Source organism: Thunnus albacares, chromosome 3 (assembly GCF_914725855.1).
Source record: "Thunnus albacares chromosome 3, fThuAlb1.1, whole genome shotgun sequence".
Classification (NCBI taxonomy): domain Eukaryota; kingdom Metazoa; phylum Chordata; class Actinopteri; order Scombriformes; family Scombridae; genus Thunnus; species Thunnus albacares.
In genome coordinates this window covers 6,574,511-6,594,795 of record NC_058108.1, presented here as the reverse complement: position 1 = coordinate 6,594,795, position 20,285 = coordinate 6,574,511, and the positions used below count along the sequence as shown (strand labels likewise).

The following is a 20,285-nucleotide window of genomic DNA, read 5'->3' as shown; positions in this document are numbered from 1 at the left end:
GATAGTTTGATTCACTCTGCAGTCACATCAATGACATACTGTACAGCCACAGTCTGTGTTAGGAGAATTTATTGGTTTTTGTAGATCAATACAACTTAAATTTAACCCTTTAGTAACAAAATAAAAGGTACCACAAGTGACACACCTTCAAGTAAGAATAGCAAAGTAATGCTAAAAAAATAAATAACGTACATTTCAAACCTCACACATACAGGAGCAGGTGCCAGCACCTGAAATCTCTTTAAAGTAGCAATCTTTTTTACTTCTTTTTTTTTTTTTTTTTTTTTTTTTTATTGGAGCCACCTGGGGGCATAAAACTCCAGAGCAAGCAGACATACACATACATCTAGCAAACATGGAGCAACAAGAGCATTCAATTCTGGCCACCTGATGGATGTAAGCTCAATATTCACTCTCCTTTCAGCTCTGTTTTGATCTCCATCAAGCCCTCAGGATAATATGCAGGTGTCTAGCTTCCAGATGTTTGACCTTCTTTACCACCCACTCACCATGTGGTGCAGGCTACAGTAGAGAGTTTACTACAAGCGGCACATTTCACATTACATGTAAAACACATCATTTGATCCAGTGAAACTGTTTTGAGGCATGTACTGTATGTTTCTGTGCACAACATTTGAAAACAGTGACATTTACTGTAACTTTTTTTTTTTTAACTTATATACAGTAACTGACAGCAAAAACATATGAGTCAGTCATTCGTTGACAGGCTGGTAAGAGTTAAAAAGACTGCATCATATTTTGAACATAGTAATAACACTCTTATTATATAATAATAGCTGAGCAAAAATGTATAATATTACAATAACAGTTGTAGAATTATTCATAGTAACATTTTCTTAAAGATATGTCAACTCAATTTTGTGTCAATCCTTTCAAAATTTTGTGTGTTCTGTGCAGGAAGGCCAGGAGCAAACCTGTCTCTTTTATTATGCTTCTACATGCCTCTACACTTTATTGACAGCAACAAAACAAAGGAGCTCTGTGCGGTGAGCATTCTTTAAGACTCTACTGTACCTGCCATTGCAGGCAGAGAAAATATGTCCTTAAGAGCCTGTGAAGAGGCTGTAGTATCAGTAACCACAAATAAAGTATTTAAGAGGGTGGACTTGAAGACGTGATGTAAGACAATTACTATCAAGATCAACAAGGTTTTGCCTTTTATATATATATATATATATATACATATATTCCCCTTTCATTCCTTTTCCTCATCTTCGCCTCCATGTTCCTTTATCTCCCTCCTTTCTCTTTGTATCCCACGCTCCCTCTTTCTCTTCCACCTCTTCATTTCCAGCTTTTCCCTTCCCCCATAACTTCCACCATCTCTTTTTCCTCTTGTCGTCCTCTGTTCTGTACTTGAGTCTCCTCACGGGGTCAGTGGCAGTACGCATATTTAGGTTGTCGAACTCCTCGTTGAGCGTGAAGGTCCTCTCAACCAGCTCTGCTGACTCCTGCCAGTTGAGGAAACAGTCTGTACCGAAACGACAGATGTCCTGCACAGCATTTGGAGAGAGGACAGAGCAGTCAGGACGAAGGACCACTAATGTTGGTATGTCCTTCACCTTAAACATGGCCTGAAGTTCCCTGAAAAACAGACAAACAACACAGATATGACATTGTACTCTATTCATGTATAAACTATTAGTAATGTTATAATTCCGCTAGAGTATGCATGATATTAGTGTGCTTTAAAGGAAATACAGCCTAATGTAGCTTTAGAAACACACACTAACACAGGTTAAACACACATATATATATTCCTCCATCCACCTACTTCCTGTATGGATCCTCAAAGGCCAAAAACAGAACCTTTTTGTGCATGTCTTTGAGGAATCTTTCCTGCTGCTCCTCTGATTGGTCCAAGCTGGAGAGAGGAGATGGAAATGGAAATCTTATGAATGATAAAACAGTGTAAATGTGGGGTTACACAGTCACATGTGTGCATCAAAGAGATAAAGGGAAGGAAAGATTGAGACCTGATGTAGATGAGAGTGAGCAGTTTCGGGTATTCGATATAAGCTGGATCTTTCAGTCTCTTAAAAAAATCATTCAAAACGGGTGCAAACTCCTGGCACTTTTCACTCTCAGCAGATGCAAAGAGCAGCAGCAAGATGCGGTTTTCAAGGATCGCGACAATCTCACGCTCTGTGTTGAGCTCATCCTGGTCCCAGTTGTTCTTCACCAGGACATGGTTGAGGAACAGGTCCACCATGATGAAACGACAGCAGTAGGAAAGGGTTTAAAAGCCCACTGTGGAGAGAAGAGATGTTAAAATATGGATTTGTTTACACATATATGCTACAATATTCATGTCTTATCTTATTATGACCAGAGCAGTACATTTCCTGCATTCAAGATGTATACCACCACAGGAAAATCCATAGTCAGATACAAAGTCAGAAACACTGTTCGATATCATCCAGACATCATCTGAGATTTTCAGATCAGCCCCAGGAGTTCAACTTTAGTCATTAGTGATTTCCTATATTTCCCAAAATGACCTTGAGCAACCCAAAGAGAACAAGTGTGAAGCTGTTGCAGCTGTGATCTATACATATATTTGAGAAAAGAAATCAGTTTTCCCAAAGTGAGAAAACACACACAGTGCTGCTGCAGTGTAGTACGGCATATCACAGTTTTAAAATCACAGGAATGATGTTCTGATTGCAACATGATGCATGACTACTGGTTCTTATTTCTCAATGCCTAAATGAAAATTAATCCAACAAAGAAGAAAGAAAGAAAGTGAAATACGATACACATCGATATCTGATATCTGAGCCTTTTTCTGTATGCATTTACTGTGTCATAAATAAAGGAGAAACATATGTTTAATGATAATTATTTGGTGTTTTGTCTTTAATAACTGAATTCATTGTTTTTCATTGTGATATGAATTTTCAATGCCACGTTAAAATCAAACTGCAATCAATATACCAAGTATACTGTAGGTGTCCAGTACCTCTTCTAATATTTAGCCTACATACGGCGCTCTTCACATGAAACTCATTTTCAGTGCAGGAGAGAAATCTCTCTAAGAACAAAAGTAGCTTTCATAACTGTGGTAGATTCAATTTGAGTTCAGTCACTATTGAAGTTTCCTGTTTTTAATTAGAGGAAGGTCCGAAACAAACATCATTTTGTGTTATTTATTTAAGAGATATACTGTATACTTTTCTCTCTTATCCATTTAATTATCTTCTGACCCTTCAGACTGATCCTGTGACCCCTTGACTGCCAAGTAGAGTCTTTGGTGACGTGATGACAACTGACCCAACGTGATTCACTGATGGAGACTGTGAGATGCTGCTGAAAGCTCTGGAAAAAAAAAAACTATAGGCAAACATTGTGTTAAGATAATTTTGTAAAAGTCTAGAAAAGGACTGTGAGTAACTGAGACCACAATTTGCTGTTTATCATCTAGATGGAAGAAAAACTGTTGATGCATGTCTGCACTTAATGACGTTCTGTAGCAATAACACTCAACCGGATTTTTTTTTAAAAAGGCCAAGAAATATAACGATCTCTTTATTTTAACAATTGAAACAGTTTTGGGTGGATTCTCCCTTTAACTGATTCTGCTCAGTGTCTTATTGATGTTAATTTATTTATGTTGCTGTCTACAGGACATACAGTCTATATAGGTTACATTTGTTTTTGTAGTAACCATATCTAAAGACCACTTAGCAGCCCAGTCTGCCCTTCAGAATCAGGATGAACAAGGCATTTATGAGATGATGTTTTCCAAGAGCAGACTTATGGCTCAGAACAAAGAACCACATAAAAAATAAATTTCAGATATAGAAATAAAGTTCAGGCTCAACAGCTCAGAAATGTGCTTTATCTGTCTCGGCCACCCTGTATTTTACTGTTGCAGCAGACGCTGCAGGCTGCGAATTGACACCGATAACCTCACAAATTAGATTTGGCTCTGTGGCTTTGAGCTGTGCCATATCTATTTGAGACTACAACTCTGGACTGAAACTTCCAAGGCTGATGTAGAAGAAATATGTTTGAAATTGAACAGCATTGGACCTTACCTGGAAAAAAAAGAGGATTTACTGTAACACTCAGAAAGGTCAGAGCTTAAATCCTACATTTGGAAAAGTTATTTCACAACCATCCAGTTCACTATTTGAAGCTCATCGATTGCACCTGATATATACTAGCGACAATGCCTTGTTTTGTTAGTAGCTAATTTAATAGGCCATCAATCTTGCTATGTGTAGTGGCAGCTGAATATACCCAAAGTAATTTACCTCACCTTGAAACTCCTTGACTCAAATATATTCCAAGTTTCTCTTGCCAGCCATTGTATTCTTTCCTTGATTTGTTTTCCTCTCTTACTCCGTTCCTCCTTCACTTTTTTCCTTTAAATCCTGTGAAGTTGTTATTTTACCAACACCTTTCACTGGCTCTTCACCCCTCTCTTTGTGATATGTTCAACCTGCACTCTGTGGTCTACCGGGGAGATTACAGATAGCTGTAGGTGTGGCAGTCCTGTAATTCAGGGGCAGAGGTTGTGCCTGTGTGTGTGTGTGTGTGGGCCTTAAAAACTCCAGCTCAACAGTAGCAATCTTATTACTTAAAGAGAAGAAGGGAGGGAGGAAGGATGAAGAAACAGGACAAATTGGATTGCAGAGGGAGGGCTGACATGTAGGTCAAGTGGTGAAAAGAAACAAAGAAAGAAACAAAGAGCGATTTTATTTCAGCATCAAGCGAGGCCTCCTAACCTGCCTCGACGTCCCAATCATGGCCAATAGGTGCTAGTTGGAGTCTTACTAATTACTGTCATTTATTTACCCCTCAGAGCATAATAATGATTCTTTTGCATCCTGTCATCAAGGTGATTTGACAGCCAGGATACGGAGCGTTGAGGAAATGAACTGAGAAAGTCGATAGTTTGAGTCGAGCCTGGTGCTAGTAAACCCCAGCAGGTGCTACTGTAGAAAAGTGGCTATTGATCTGCGGTGGCTCTTGCAGAAAATACCTGGCTTAATCTCAGAGAGAGGGGTGAGGTAAATATAGAGGTGGGGTGGGGGGGAGAGAGAGAGATCTAAAAGGATTAGTCTGAGTCACACAGACGTGTGCGACGGCACGTGGATGCACACGCGCACACACACTAACACGCAGGGCTTCTTCTGGTATAATAAACATAAACATACTGTGCACACATGTGCAAACACACAGAGACACACACCAAAGCTTTTTATCCCGTCAGTCCTCGGGGACATGCAACAGAACGGTGAAGATTTCTGCACAAAGTTATTGTAGTCACAGCCTGCTCTCATGCCACACATGTCCACACACACATATACAGTCAGTTTCTCCCCAAGCAGTTGCAGGATATACTCTAATTTTAATCTTATTCAATGACAAACTACTGGAGAAAATGTTTGATGCAAATATCGTGACATGGTCATGCATCATAGATAAATGGTGAAGAGATCATCAGTGTAAACAGTGAAGCAGGAGGAGTGATGGCAGCCTGCTGCAGCCCAAACTGACCATTATGTACGAGCAGGGCAGGCAAACACCAGCAGGCCCTAATTAAAAGGAATGTTTCCACTGGCTTGTGGGACGCTGATTTCTTTTGCTGAAAAAAATAACTGCTGTGTGCCAAAAAAAAGGAGGCAATTTTGATATTTTTGCCACTGTAGCTCTGGGTAAAAATGAACTCAAAATCTGTACAGTGTTATTGCTACCATATACTTTCAAGTGAGCTTTGAAGTGCTGTCCCTCGTGTGTATCTCCTTTTAGCTCGATCTATGTTCAATATAAAACACCACAACCAAACAAGCCTTTCATTATAAAGATTTTTATTTTTATCTTTGGTAAAAAAAAAAAAAAAAGAAGAGATAATTTGTAAACTTAGAAGAGAGACAAAACATGAAAAGTTACTAAAAATCTATATTCATTTTTTTACCAATGTTCAAACAAAATGCAACAAAAGTTTGGGTTAAAACTGCAACATGTGGAGAGAGAGGAAACTACACTAAACCAATGTACTGCTGCTGTCAAAGTGTGCAATTTTTTCATAACAAATGAAATACGCTGATACATTCATGAGTGAAAAACATAAGTAAGGTTATTAAGTAAGAACCATATACAACATATAATAAATAACACACTGGCTACTTGGAGTGAAACTAAACAGCAAAGAAGCTGAGAGTCATTAGAGGAGAAGAGGATAGAGTAGTGGCTCCCAAACTGAGGATCGGGACCCCCACGAGGGGTCGCAAGATGAATCTAAAGGGTCAAAAGATGATTGACAGAAGAGAAAAATCTTCTAAACATTTTTTTCTTTGCTTTTGTTTTTGTAAATTACAGGTTAATTTTACAAAAATAACTCTTTGGTAGAACTCACCACAGCCAGTAGACACATGCAACAGGCTTTCTTTTAAAGACATAATATGTAGCATTAAAATCTCTAAAAACAACTAGACCTATGTTATATATTTTGTTTAATTGTGTACTTACATTATCCCAAATGTTTCCAACAATGTTCAAACCCAGAGAAATCTTAAATTTTAATTAAGATAACGACTTGTTTCATTTGGTCGCCTGTCAACGGCGTCATATCCCCTTTAACCCCATCTATCTGCTATAACTTCAAGGGAAACACAGGAAAGACCAGATGATGAGTCAGAGAGTGAGGAAGGAACTCGACGAACTAGCCAGCTAGCCACTCTATTGTTTACGTTTGTTTGTATAGCTCACTCATGACGGAACATGATTATTCACTGCCGTTTGCTGTGCGTCCTGTCGCCGAAGCCGTCCCCGTTAAGCGGCAAACGTACTGGTGAACCAAACGACCCGAAGAGTTCTTCTTCTGTCTGAGTCACGTAAGATTGATTTTCAATTGACAATGGTGGTTGTTTAACAAGACAACGACTCCCATGATCCCACGCTACTTGACAATGTCATCAAACTCCGTCTTTTGTTGTTGTTTTGATTGGGAGACCCCTCGCGGCAGAAATTACGTATTGTGTGTTTAAGGGGTCACAAGGCAAAAAGGTTGTGAAATACTGAGACAGAGTATAACAGAGAATAACAAAGGCAACATTTTAGTACTTTTTGAGCTTTTTGTAATTCAGAGGATCCCATTTTTCACTCAAAACATATTGCAGCTTTAACATGTGACATTTTATTGATGTGAACACCTGCAGCTTCTTTTTTGTTTGGTAAATGCACTCAATAGAAAATGTATATGTGATGTAGTAGGGGGGAGGAGTCTGGGCAAATTTAGAAGAAAAATGGAACTAATAACGGACCAGGCTGTGGTCAAGGGATGAGCGTTGGATGCAATAAATAAAACGAAAGCTGCTAGCTGACTCTTCAAGAGTTAACTCGACATCTAACCTCGTCTCTTAGGAGAAAGGTCAAATAACAGAGAGAGAAATGTTTGAGAAATAGCACTTCATATGTCCAACTACTCTGCCTGTCCTCCCTCTTCCCCTGCATGCTGTTATTATACTCCTTCCCTCTTATCCATTTCCCCCAATATCACAGCTTTGTTCTCTCTCCCTCCTCCTCATGTCCTCTCTTCTTCATCACAGCTCGTCCCGTGCGCTCCAGTTCTCCAGTTCAGACTGCAGTACGTCAGAGTTCTTGGCCTCAAAGCTCAGCTTCTCCTGCTCCTGAGTTTTCCTCGACTTGGCTCGGTCCCAGTCAGTTCTCACCGTCTCGTTGTCCCAGACTACGGATGTCTCAGTGTCACTGATGTAGCCCGTGTCTCCTGTGTAATGGGTTGGATACACCAGAAGCGGCTCGGCGGAGAACGCATGCAGGTCCCGATGCTCAAAGTGGTCCATGTACTCTGAACTGATAAGTGAGAGGAGCAGATTAACAAAGACGCCACAGGAGAGGAATCAAAAAGAAGAAATAGATGAGAAGAACAGAAAGAAGATGAAAGGAGCGGAAGGGTTATACTCACATCGGATGTTTATCATACATGACAGGAAGGAACTCATCGACAGGAAGCATCTTGGTCAGAGGCTCGGCCCTGAGGAGCTTCTGTGCTCCTTGTAATGACAACATGTAGCCTAACGTCCAGTAGGAGTAGTCAGCCTCTACCAGGTTGTGGATGTTTGGTACAGATTTCTCTGGATGGTCCACCTGCATTCGCTTCCGCCCGATATAACTGTTAAAAGTTAGGAGAGACCATAAATACTACAGATAGAAAACTTCCCAAGGGAAAAGTCACACCAGCATTTATATAAGTGAAATTCTGGGCTGAAATCAGTTCACTTCAACTTAACTACACTCAAATGATGATTGCTGTGCACTGTGCTGTGCCAGTATCTCCATATATGATGGACTTTGTCATGCATGTGGTCTTTCCTTTCATTTTTATGTACAACTTATATAACTATTGACTTTTTAAAATCAAATAACTAAATATATTTTAAAGCTGGAGTGTGGGACTCTTGTCTCCCTTTTCTGGCAGTGAGAGAAATTACAAAAACACTGTCAGCACGTGCTCACGTCATTGGCTCCGCCATAGCCTACTCCGTAGCTACTGTGGCAGCTGTTAAACGGCGGATAAATTGTTGACTCAGTCCAATAACATATGGAAAGTCTAGAGGAGCCGCATGTTTAAATAATTTTATCCCCATTCAAGTTAACAGAGAGGGAGCCGGAAGTTAGCTCGGCCAGTGGAAGTCTCTAGTGCAAACTCTAGTGTAACAGACGATCATTTATATGTAAAAGTTCCACACAGCAGGTTGAACACAGCTGCTCATCTTCTGTGCTAATGATTAAACAGGCCTCCCTGTTAAATCCATCCATGCCTTGGAAGTGCACAAACTTGCATCGTCCGTGCAAAAAATAACAGCGCTTTTACTTTGAATAGTCTGAATGCCAGGAATAGCTCCTTCCATTTTGCTATTATATGACAGTTCCTCTTTGGGTGAAATGCTGTGAATGTGAAAAAGCTGGAGCACAGAGCTTAGTAGTGGGATGCTAAGATGCATTATTCCCTCAAGTGTTTTCAGTATCTGATCAGGGGTGTCTGAGATATCATGTGTGACAGATGGACGGATTTCATTGTGGGAGGACAATAATCCTTTCTGTTTACTACGCTGTGTTTTCATTCTGTTCACTGAAGCAGCACTCACATGAGATCCCAGTCCAGCTTGTGTTTCGTCACCTCCTGCAGCAGTGCCTGAAGACGTCGTCTGAAGAACACCTCAAAGCGGAGGTCGTCCTCTATAACCAGGGAAGTGTGCAGACCACGATCTACTATCTACACATACACACATGTAGAACTTTTTCATTCCTTGTTGCATTAACTTGTAAGATGTGGTTAAACATATGTAATCTTGGTGGAATTTTTAATCCGAAATATAAAACAGCTACAGTTTGAAATACTGTGTTGCAAAACGGAAACAAATGGAAACTCTTACATACAGTATAAGTACTTTTTCTCAGATAATTTCCACTTGATAAAACTTAACTGTCTATACAGTAAAATCAAGCCATCCACAGATTTCTCATGGCACAACAGCAAGTTATTTCACACAAGGCTGGTATATTTATTGGAACATAAATAAAACAAAGTCATTACTCCCACCAAGCTGCCTTTCCTCACACAGACTGAGTTACTGTGTTTTTCAGTAGTAATGTTATCTACCGGCAGACCCAGAGACCTGAGGCCTGATCGAGCTCCTCACCTCCTTCCAGATGTTGTAATGAGAGAGGAAACAACCCAGTTCACCCTTAGTGAGAGGTCGACCATGATAAGGGTCTTTGTAACCCGGTAGCATCTTAATCCCCATGGACTCTATGTCAGTCTTGTTCAGAGCTCTGAGGGTGAGAGAGGGGATAAAAAAAAAAGAGATTACCGATGTAAACAATAAATATGTGGGTGTAATAATGGGATGAATACACAACTTGTACACAAAAACATACAGGCCATGCTGGTGCCTTTTTACTCATTCTCACTGTTTTAAAAAAAGATAATCAATTATGTAAAACATGTCACAGTAACGATAACATTCCCTACTGTACATAGAGATTAGAGCTAGATTTTCCTCACAAACAAACTAAAATTATGTGGTTCAGGGAGTCTTTAAATGACAGCATGCACCCTGCGACTTTTCACCTGGTTGTTAGTCTCAGCCCTGCCTACACTGCGTGTTGCAGTTGCACAAATGAGGAAGACACAGGCAGTGGGGGAGGAAGACGATTAGAAACGTACTTGCCATCCACAGCGGCAACAACCTTACAGCTGATCTCCTGCTCGTACAGTGTCCTTAACATTCGCTCACGACGGTCAGCTCTCCGAACCAGATTTATCATAAACACCTGGGTGCACACAAATGCAAAACCTCAAACACATGCTTAGGCTGCTGCGTGTGTGTGTGTGTGTGTGTGTGTGTGAGAGAGAGAGAGAGAGTGTGTGTGTGTGAGAGACTGTTTGTACCTCATCAAAGCCCATCTTGTTGGGCTGCTTGGGAGGAAGAGACAGGAAGCTGGAGGGCTCCAACGGAGGATTTTTCACTTTCAAAGAAAAATGGTGGAGGGTTACAAAGAGAATTTGTAATGTGTTACAACAGGGGTTCCCAAAACGTGGCCCAGGGATCCTCATGAGCTTCCCAGTGAGCTCCAAAAATGAATCACAGTTTCACTGTTGCTGCTGAGTAATAATAATAAAATATCCTTACTGTCATTTTGCTAAATTCTAAACGTTTTGTGGGTTTCACAACATATAATGTGACTAAGTTATGTTTATCAAAAGACTCTTTCAACCATAAATCTGATAACATGAAATCTACACAACTAATCTGCTATATTTCTTTGCACACACATTTCCTGTTGTATGCATCATTTGTAGTTTTCAATGCTTATCTGCCAACCTCTTAAATGGAAAAAATAGCAGTCTAATTAAGTAAGTTCTTTTACCAGAGGGATATGTTGTATTTCTATGTAGAAGCTTGTAACTCTAAAACTCATAACTTTATAGCTTTAGGCTACTTTCAAAGAACCAAAAAACTTTCATTGCAATGAGATATGATGAGGTCTAATCACACTTAGTGTCTATTTAGGTGCTCAATCATAAGTAAACTCACCCTTTTCCTAAAACTGTAGAACATAATCAAATAATTCAAATCTATCTGAGCTCTGTTTGACCTCTGGACTCACCCATGATCTCAAGCTGAGTGTGCAAGAAGCTATCTGCTTCATCCTGCAAAGTAGCGTGGGAGCGCATAGGAGCTGGGAAATATCCATAAGATTCTTTGTTGCACACATACATCTGCACATCTGAGAATGATGAAGGAGAGACAAAACAATGCTTACACATTGAACCAGAGAGAGAATTCACCAGCCCTCTTCATAACAAGTCAACCTGTGCTGCATTTGTCCCACCTGCCATGCGAGCTGAGTAGGCAAAGACAATGACATCATCCAAAGCCCAGCTGTACTCTGTGTGTGGCGGATAAAAAGCCAGCTGACGAGAGGCTTCTTTCCGTAGGTCCAACAGGTAGGTAGAGTGGACCATTGGTACAGCAAAACAGCCACGACGCTCCTGCTTACGGATGGGCATGTAGGCTGGTGTTCGCTTGTAGTAACCCTGCAGGGAGTGCACACAAACATTTCATAGTTATGCAAAATTTTCATCCAGCTTGTTGTTTCAACATGAACTATAAAGTTGGGGAGGACTTGATGTCAGGAGGAACTTGATTTGAGCAATTTGACTTGGCTGTATCCCAAATAGTCTATGAGAAGACTTTACAGGAAGACATATCTGTATATTTTACTACTAAATTACTAATAACATAACTTTGAATGTGAATATCATGAAATTGCAAGTGACTTCCTGAGTAATATCAACAAGGAGGAAAAGACATTGATAGTCATTGATTATTGCCTTTTGGCTAAAGGCCTATTAACTGTTGTATAAGAATATCCTCGGTAAAGAAATCATAGAGGCAGACTCTTGTTTGGAGTTTGTTTATTGCATGCTCTTCCTGGACACTACCCTGATTTTAAGAGATGACTAATTGTAGGCATCCTCCATCGACAGAAATAGATCACAGACAGCTACGGTATGAAAGCACGATGTGCAAATATGCAGTGTGTGATACAGCAGCAAATTTGCTTAGTCATGATCATGTCAGCATAACCTTTGTTACAATTTTCTCTTCCACACTGTCTAATAACATGAAAAACCTGAACCATATCTGCAGCACAAATAGAGGCAGTGCCTGGTAAAGCCGGTGGTAACAGAGTGAGAAAGTGGAGCAAATCTATCAAATTAAATAACGCGCCGTGTGGATTATACACTATATAATCTACTGATATTACAAACATTAATCAAAGATAAACATTATTATGTTATATCAGATATTTTAAGTTTCAGATCGCCACTGAGTTTCATCGGCTCTCCACACAAAACAAATCATTTAATTTACAAATCATATTTACTTGAGTATAGAGCTGCAAATAACAATGATTTTCTTTTCTTAGTTGATCAGAAAATAATGAAATATATCGATCACCATTAGAGGAAATGTTCTTGAGCATTCATTCGAGGATTCACTTACATTTCAAGCAACAACATACTTGTAGCTATGCAATAGTAAGTTTATGGTATTTTTCACAAATAGGATGGTATACGGTAGTATAGAGTGTGACGCTAATGGGGCCAATTAATGGTAAATTGCAAAATCTAATCACCATCAAAATAGAGGCCATTCTTATTTTCTTTTTCAAAATACCAACTACATTCCTTAAAATCGTGCATACATGTGGAAGGCTTAAAAACTTTATATAGTCCCTTTTATTTGTACGTTTTTTTCTTAGGAAGAAAACACTGAAAAATAAGTATCTTTTACCAACTTTACACAAGTTTGAAGGACATGCAAAGGGTACTTAAAGCTACTATACAGTTGCGAGGGGTGAACAACTCAAAACATAACATCTACAGTACCTGTGAAGTCATGCCGCACCAGAAGTTGGAGTACGCAGCTCTGGACTCTAACATTGGAGCTACGATGGTCTTGTTCTCTCTCATCAGTTTCCACAACACATCTGGATTGGTGAGCAGGTTGTCACAGTCAGCCACCTGCAGACGGGAGAAAAGGGCATCATATTGACATGAACTATCACACACACACACTGTAGATGCACATACATGCACACAAAATGTCACGGCACTGCCATTCAATGAGTGATTGTAGCCGCTACTACATAATTTAATCATTGAGCACTGTGAGCATAAGCAGCTCCTTCCTATTCCCTCTCATCTCAAAGCTCTGTAATTTTAAACAAGCCTTGCCAACAGACTGCACTCATATTTTCAGCTGAGTGTTCTTTACTCTGGTATGTTTTGAATAACTGCTGCTCCGGGTCCAGAGAAGAACACTTTAGCAATACCAAACAACATTTAAACCTTCTGTATGTGTGTCTCACCAGGAACCACATATCTACTCCGACACATGAAGAGCGCTCCTAGAAAACCTGCATCATAATTCTGTATTTGTCCAGATGGTTTTCATACAGCACCCACTGCCAATTTAAAGCTGAGCTCATTCTTAAACTGGCCTTATTTTCTTTATATTAGCACACAGTCCCACATGTCTCCCGGTGACTGAACTGTTTTATGATATTTTTGACCTCTTTTTCATTTCATATCATGACCATGAAAAAAATCATTTCTGATTGGCTGGCAGGTGCATGTTAAAAATCGTACATAAGGGGACCTAACACTCAGTCAAAATCAACAGTTTAACCATCTCTAGATCGGTGCACATGGTATCTTAAACTGCAGGTAACCATAGCAACAACATTTATCCTCCATTGCCAGTAAACGCTCACTGGTTAAAGAAAACCCCTAACCATGAGTTAAACTGACTACAAACAACTGCAATATCATGTCGTGGTGTCTGTACTTCCACTCTCACTATTACTTTACTATACCATCATTACGCATTTGTGCTTATTTAAATATGTAACAAAGTAACAAAATTGCTAAATATAAATAAAGGCTCAGATATCATAGAGACAGTCTTTGAGACTGTGCCTCTTTCCTTCTTTACAATCAGTTTTACGGAATGAAAACATTTAACAAATCTGCATTTGTGAGCAGTCATTAAAAATGTCAGCTTTAGTCATAAGCCATGGAATAAGTCACTTTGCTGTGCAATGACTAAGCTTTGGTTTCTCTTGTACATTTCTCTACAAGCACACATTGGATGGGTGGGTACTTAAAGCGTCTGTGCCATGAAGCAGCCCACTTCACATTTATCTCCTCTCACATCTGACCCTTTTTCAGAGACGGCAAAGAGAGTACATAATAACAAGAGGCTGTGAAGTGGATGATAACATACCAGGAGGTAGTCGGCCCAGATCTCACGGGCGGTGTCCAGCGCTGCCTGACGGAGCTTCATTATGTGTTCATAGCGGAGGCTATTCCAGTGTTTAGGCCCCGTCTCGTCCTCAAAGGCACTGAGACATATGCACAGACAGACCCATTCGATTATGTGCTCATCACACACATGTACACCCACACAAACTTATACACAGTACCTGGATTCATCGTCAGGTCTCCACTCCACATAGTGATAGTCATTCTGCACCTGGATGAGCCAATCTCTCAGGATGGCTGTGGTGTTATCTATGTTGTGATCTGTTGCCACCCTGTGGGAGGATGAAAGAGAAACCGAGAAAGAGAAAGAAAAACATTGAGTAAAGAGCATCTTGATCAGCGGCGTCGACTGTGCAAATGAGGTTACTTTGGCTTGGGGGGGGGGGTAGATATATGGAGTGTGTGTGCGGTTTTATATTAAAAATCATTATATTAGGGATGCACAGATCTGATACGATGGAACAGTTTCAATACAGATCTTATTAAAATGTGACTGATCCTCATAAAAACCGTTTCTTGGTCACTGTGGTTGTATAATCCATCTGCACTGGGCCACTGACAGAATTTTGACCCCCATAGCGATCCCTGTGCATGATATTGCCTTGTTTATGAATATCTGCCAGGGCTTATTATTCTGTCACTCAAACAGTATTCAGACTTTAGAAGCCTTGTTGTTTTCTGCTCTGCTCCATTAATTTATTGCAATAAATCTTCATGTTACCTTACACATAAAAGAATGAACCCAATCAGTCCCATGCAGTGAGGTATGCAGATTTTAAATTGGGGAGGGACCTGTGACAAATCGGTGCTCGGTATTGGCCAATACCCCGATAGGAATCTGGGCTCTGATTAGAGCTGTGATGATTAATCGATCAACAGAAAATTAATTGTCGACTATTTTGATAACTGAATAACTGTTTTAGTCATTTTTTCAGGAAAAATGCCAAATATTTGCTGGTTGCAGCTTCTCAAATGTGATTGTGTGTGAGAATTTTAAGCTAAGATTTGAAGAGATATTGACTCAGAAAATAACCATTAGTTGCAGCCCTATTTCAAAGCAAATACCTTGATGTCAGCATTACTGCTGCTTTAGGGACCACTATTAAATTCAGACAAAACTGAAGTTATCGTGCTTAGCCCTAAACACCTTAGAAACACATTATCTAATGATATAGCTTCTCTGGATGGCATTACCCTGGCCTCCAGCACCACCGTAAGGAATCTGGGAGTTATCTTTGATCAGGATATGTCCTTCAACTCCCACATAAAGCAAATTTCAAGGACTGCCTTTTTTAACTTATGTAATATTGCAAAAATCAGGCACATCCTGTCTCAAAAAGATACAGAAAAACTAGTCCACACATTTGTTACTTCTAGGCCGGATTATTGCAATTCCTTATTACAGGCGGCCCTAACAAGTCTCTAAAGACTCTCCAGCTGGTCCAAAATGCAGCTGCATCCCTCCTGACAAAAACTACAAAAACAGATCATATTTCTTGCAAAATTCAGAACAGAACTTAAAATCCCTCTCCTCACCCACAAAGCCCTTAACAGTCAAGCACCATCATATCTTAAAGAACTCATAGTACCCTATTACCCCACTAGAACACTGCAACCCCAGAATGCAGGCTTACTTGTTGGACTTCCCATGATGCACTGAGCTCCTCTCTTCTTCCCCTCCTCTCCATCTGTACGTATTCATGTACCATTAATGCATGTTACTAACTTGGCTTCTTCCCCGGAGTTTTTGCGCTTTCTTGTCTCACAGGTTCCTTTAGATCAGGGTCATGGATCCGCTAGTTATGGACGGCAGACTCTGGACCGTGGCTGTGGGGACACCTTTCTCACGTGGTCGTGCTTGACGCCTATGCCTGCTATTATTATTATTAGTCATATTTATATTATTATTATTATTGTTATTGCTATTATGCTTTTCTATGTCTCTCTCCCCTTCCCTCTTTCTCTCTCAATCCAACCGGTCAAGGCAGACGGCTGCCCATCTAGAGCCCGGTTCTGCTTGAGGTTTCTTCCTATTAAAAGGAGAGTTTGTCCTTGCTGCTGTTGCCAAGTGCTTGCTCATGGGGGAATGTTGGGTCTCTGTAAATTGAAGAGTATGGTCTATACCTGTTCTATGTGAAAAGTGCCCTGAGATCACTTCTGTTGTGATTTGGCGCTATATAAATATGGAAAATGGAACTGAACTGAATTGAATTGAACTTCAAAATGATAGAATGTGATATAACGAGCAAACAAGTACAACGATTCACTGTTCATTCAATCAAGCTATAACACTAAACTAGGCTCAGAAAAATCGACATCTAAGATATATCTCCACATAAACAAATCCCAGACAGTCTGGGACTCAGTTATATCTCAGGTGTTGGACTATACAGAATTTTATATTATTCTCTGCGAGAATTTTGCTGTGATTAGAGCAGAGTTGCACATCACTAATGTCAGGCGTGGACAGAGACGAACAAAGACAGACAATGGGGGCTGCAAAGGGGAGGAGTGGCATTCGTCTGCTGTCTGTGTTATCATAACAAATCTTAGCGTTTGTCAGGGAGGGGCGAGGGAGCAAGATAGAGAAGGAATGTGTAAATATGAGAGAGATGGATTTACTCTCCGACCCCGCCATGTGGTGAGTGACAGTCGGCGTGCTGCAGGTGTTAGTTTCCCATGTGTCTGTGATGTTTTAACACAGCAGTGCTGTCTCAGCACCTACATGTGACCGACTCACAGATCCATCTTCATCTAACCACCCCCCTCTATACATCTGCCTGACTTTCCCTCTCTGTTCGACAGACATGTCTGACTGCTGTGAAGTTCTGAATGAGCCATGGCAGTGAATAAAAAAGGGGCTGTGGAGAGGAAATATCTGGCTTAAATTGCCAGCAGCAGAACCATGCCCAAAGGATATGAGAAAGCTATGAAAGAGGCAGGGGGATGAGATATATGGAATGATATAATCCATCCTGCATGTCCCTGCAGAGCACACACTCAGCATAAGTCAGTCTGCATACGTGTGTGTGTGTGTACGTTGCCACTTGCCAGGTATTCCATCTTATCCTGTCTCGCTGATAGCTGCAGGTATCAACAGGTGGCCAGAGAAGCTCGGTTTATGTCTTTCACGCTGCATTTCAAAAACTTTTTAAATCTTGTTCTTCGATGGAGCGAGCAGATATGTTGCAGATCAAACTAACCATGTAGAAAACTGAGCTCAGGCTGCCATATTGGTCTAGTAAGACTCAGGTTGGACTTCTGGCTCGGATACAAAGAAAAAAACTCAACATCCGGGCTGGTTTGTTGAAAGAGACACACAGACACCTGGATCCCTCTTTCTAGCTGACTTTCCTTCTGAAAAAGGTTAAATTCAACAGTCAGATGAGGCAGAGAACCCTCTTTGATTAAAGAAACAATTAATAGCCTAGGGGTGAAGTATGTCTAATTTTCTTTCAAACTCACATACATGTAGGTACATTAAACACAAATCTGCTTGAGGCTATTGACATTTATTGCCTTTACATGGCCACTGGGTTGAAAAGAAATATAATCCAACCCGTCAGGTCTGAATGCTGATGAAAAGATTAGCTTAATCTTCAAAAACAGATCTACTGCCTGAGGTCAAAAAAAGAGGAGGAAGTGAGCAGCAGCTGAGACAAGAATAATCTGGAAAGGCTGGGGGGCTGGGTGACAGAAAAAAAAAAACAGCTGGAGGTAAAAGAAGGTAAATCCGGCAGCGTAGCCATTTCATATAGCCTCACACAGAGTTTATTGTACCTCGATTACACATATTTTGATCGTTTTGGTGCCAATTTTGAAACATTTTAACAACATGGACTTTCTGTTCAGCAAAGCCTGCAAAACGAAGATGTGGAAGGAAACAGGGAGGGGAAAGAGAAGTAGAGGGAGGGGTAGAAGGGGGGGAAACAGAGGGGCGATGAGACAAGATCTGTGACTGAATGGAACTTTTCATGGGCATGACTCTGCTGGCGCAACCCGCCCTCCGTACACCGCTCCCGGGGCTGAGTCCATAAAACACCCCGGGGCGTGTTGAGCCACGCTGATTGAACCTCTATTCATTTCTTTTACCAGTGATTTGGTTTAATTATCAGTGAAGATAAAGCGCTCATACGTTTTCCTTCAATTAGATGATAACACAGCGGCACCGCCTGGCCAAAACTTATAAGCGCGCGCGCGCAAGCGCACGCAGAGTTTCCTCTGTTATTTCTGCTCGAGTTTGACGTGTCTCTGATGCTCCTCAATGACTTCACAGTGACGTGAAATCACACTTTGTCATACTTTATTGTCAATTTAGATTCCCTAAAAATACTTTTAAAAGGTTTTAATAATTATGTGTGACTGCCTCGTGGTAATTTTAACAGTTTACAGCGATGACACTCACCACAGCGCAATGCGGTCCTTCGGGTAGTGCAGGCGCTCGATGGCTCCGAGGAACAGCGGCAGGGAGTGCGCAGAGTTGCGGCACACCAGCGCGATGACGACCCGGGGAGCGAGGAGCGGAGACTCGGGGCTCCAGCGCTCCTCGGGGAAATATCCCCGGCTCAGGCCCGGCAGGAGAACGAACAGCAGGGCCGGCAGCAGCGAGGTGACCCGGTGCATGGCAGGGAGAGACACTCGCTGGTGACGCGGCGGACAGAGAAGGGCGCAGAGGATGTAGAAGCTGATGGTCCCGCTGTTGTGTTATGCCGACAGTGGATACATGGCGGAGGAGCTGGCTGAATTAAAGGGCAGGTCTGGACTCGTTTAAGGGGAACTCGGTGTTCTTAAAAGTCCATCGTAGTCGGCACCCTTTCTGCGGCTCGTTTACATGGTGAAAATGAACCAAATCAGGAAGTTCCTGCCAGCTTTGGGTTAGGATGAATTATATTTAATATAAATAATCTTTTGTATCCTTGAGGGCTAAGTAGACTATTAAGTTTCCTTGTGCAACATTCCGTCCTCCCCTTTAAGAAGAGCTCCAGCTGTAAAAGTAGACATGGGCGTGTCCATGTGTTTAATAGACTGCCGTCCGGTCACACCTCTGTTTGATATTAAAGTTACTTAGACACTGAACATTTAGATGGACGTTTCACTCATATGAAGTATATATGAACAGAATTAGTGGAGGTGGAAGAAGTATTCAGATCCTTTACTTAAGGAAAAGTATCAATACAACAATGTAAAAATACTCCATTACAAGTAAAAGTCCTGCATGAAAAATCCCACTCAAATAAAAGTACATAAGTATCATCAGCTTGATGTAGTTAAAGTATTGCAGTAAAAGTAGTGGTTTGGTCCCTATGACTGATATAGTCCTATTATTATATATGACATCATTAGATTATTAATACTGAGGCATCAGTGTTAGAGCAGCATGTTACTGTTGTAGCTACTGGAGGTGGAGCTAGTTTCAACTACTTTATAAACAGTTAGCTAGTTTAGTCCAGTGGTTCCAAACCTAGGGGTCAGGCCCCTCCAAAGGGTCACCAGATAAAGTGAATAGGAGAGGAAAGAAGAAAAAAGTTCTGATACACAAATCTGTTTTCAGTTTTTGGACTTTCTCTCTAATCTTTGATTTTTGATGAAATATTGGATCATTTGAACATTTATTGAAATGAAAGCATGTGAGAAGTTTAGAGGGAAAAATCACTATTTGGTGGAGCTGTTAACAACTCATAGACATGTGAAATGTGACCCCGACTACACACTGCTTTTTGTAAGACGTCAAAAGCCAAAAAGGTTGGAAACCACTGGTTTCATCTTTAACAATGTGTCAATGCATGCAATAGGCTATACTATATGTTTTATTGAAAAACAATGTGGCAGCTTCTAGGATTATATTGATATATAAAATATATGGATTAACTTTTTTTTAAATTAACAGATCATT

At 40.7% G+C, this 20,285-nt stretch overlaps 2 protein-coding genes across 2 annotated transcripts; both read right to left on the bottom strand.

Annotated features, from left to right (window-relative positions):
- Nucleotides 1-52: 52 nt before the first annotated feature.
- LOC122978921 (nucleoredoxin-like protein 1) lies at nucleotides 53-4,462 on the bottom strand. The gene is made up of 4 exons (XM_044346000.1): nucleotides 4,286-4,462; nucleotides 1,998-2,271; nucleotides 1,796-1,885; nucleotides 53-1,605 (listed from the first exon to the last, which is right to left on the bottom strand). The coding sequence occupies exons 2-4, from the start codon at nucleotides 2,231-2,233 to the stop codon at nucleotides 1,230-1,232; spliced, it is 702 nt and encodes a 233-aa protein (XP_044201935.1). The 5' UTR covers nucleotides 2,234-2,271; nucleotides 4,286-4,462; the 3' UTR covers nucleotides 53-1,229.
- Nucleotides 4,463-6,338: 1,876 nt separating this feature from the next.
- Nucleotides 6,339-19,116, bottom strand: LOC122978919 (procollagen galactosyltransferase 1-like). The gene is made up of 12 exons (XM_044345997.1): nucleotides 18,798-19,116; nucleotides 14,554-14,664; nucleotides 14,355-14,472; nucleotides 12,956-13,090; nucleotides 11,392-11,596; nucleotides 11,167-11,286; nucleotides 10,448-10,524; nucleotides 10,223-10,329; nucleotides 9,696-9,828; nucleotides 9,141-9,268; nucleotides 7,958-8,164; nucleotides 6,339-7,845 (listed from the first exon to the last, which is right to left on the bottom strand). Exons 1-12 carry the CDS (start codon nucleotides 19,013-19,015, stop codon nucleotides 7,575-7,577), a joined length of 1,830 nt encoding a protein of 609 aa, XP_044201932.1. The 5' UTR covers nucleotides 19,016-19,116; the 3' UTR covers nucleotides 6,339-7,574.
- Between the last annotated feature and the right edge of the window lie 1,169 nt (nucleotides 19,117-20,285).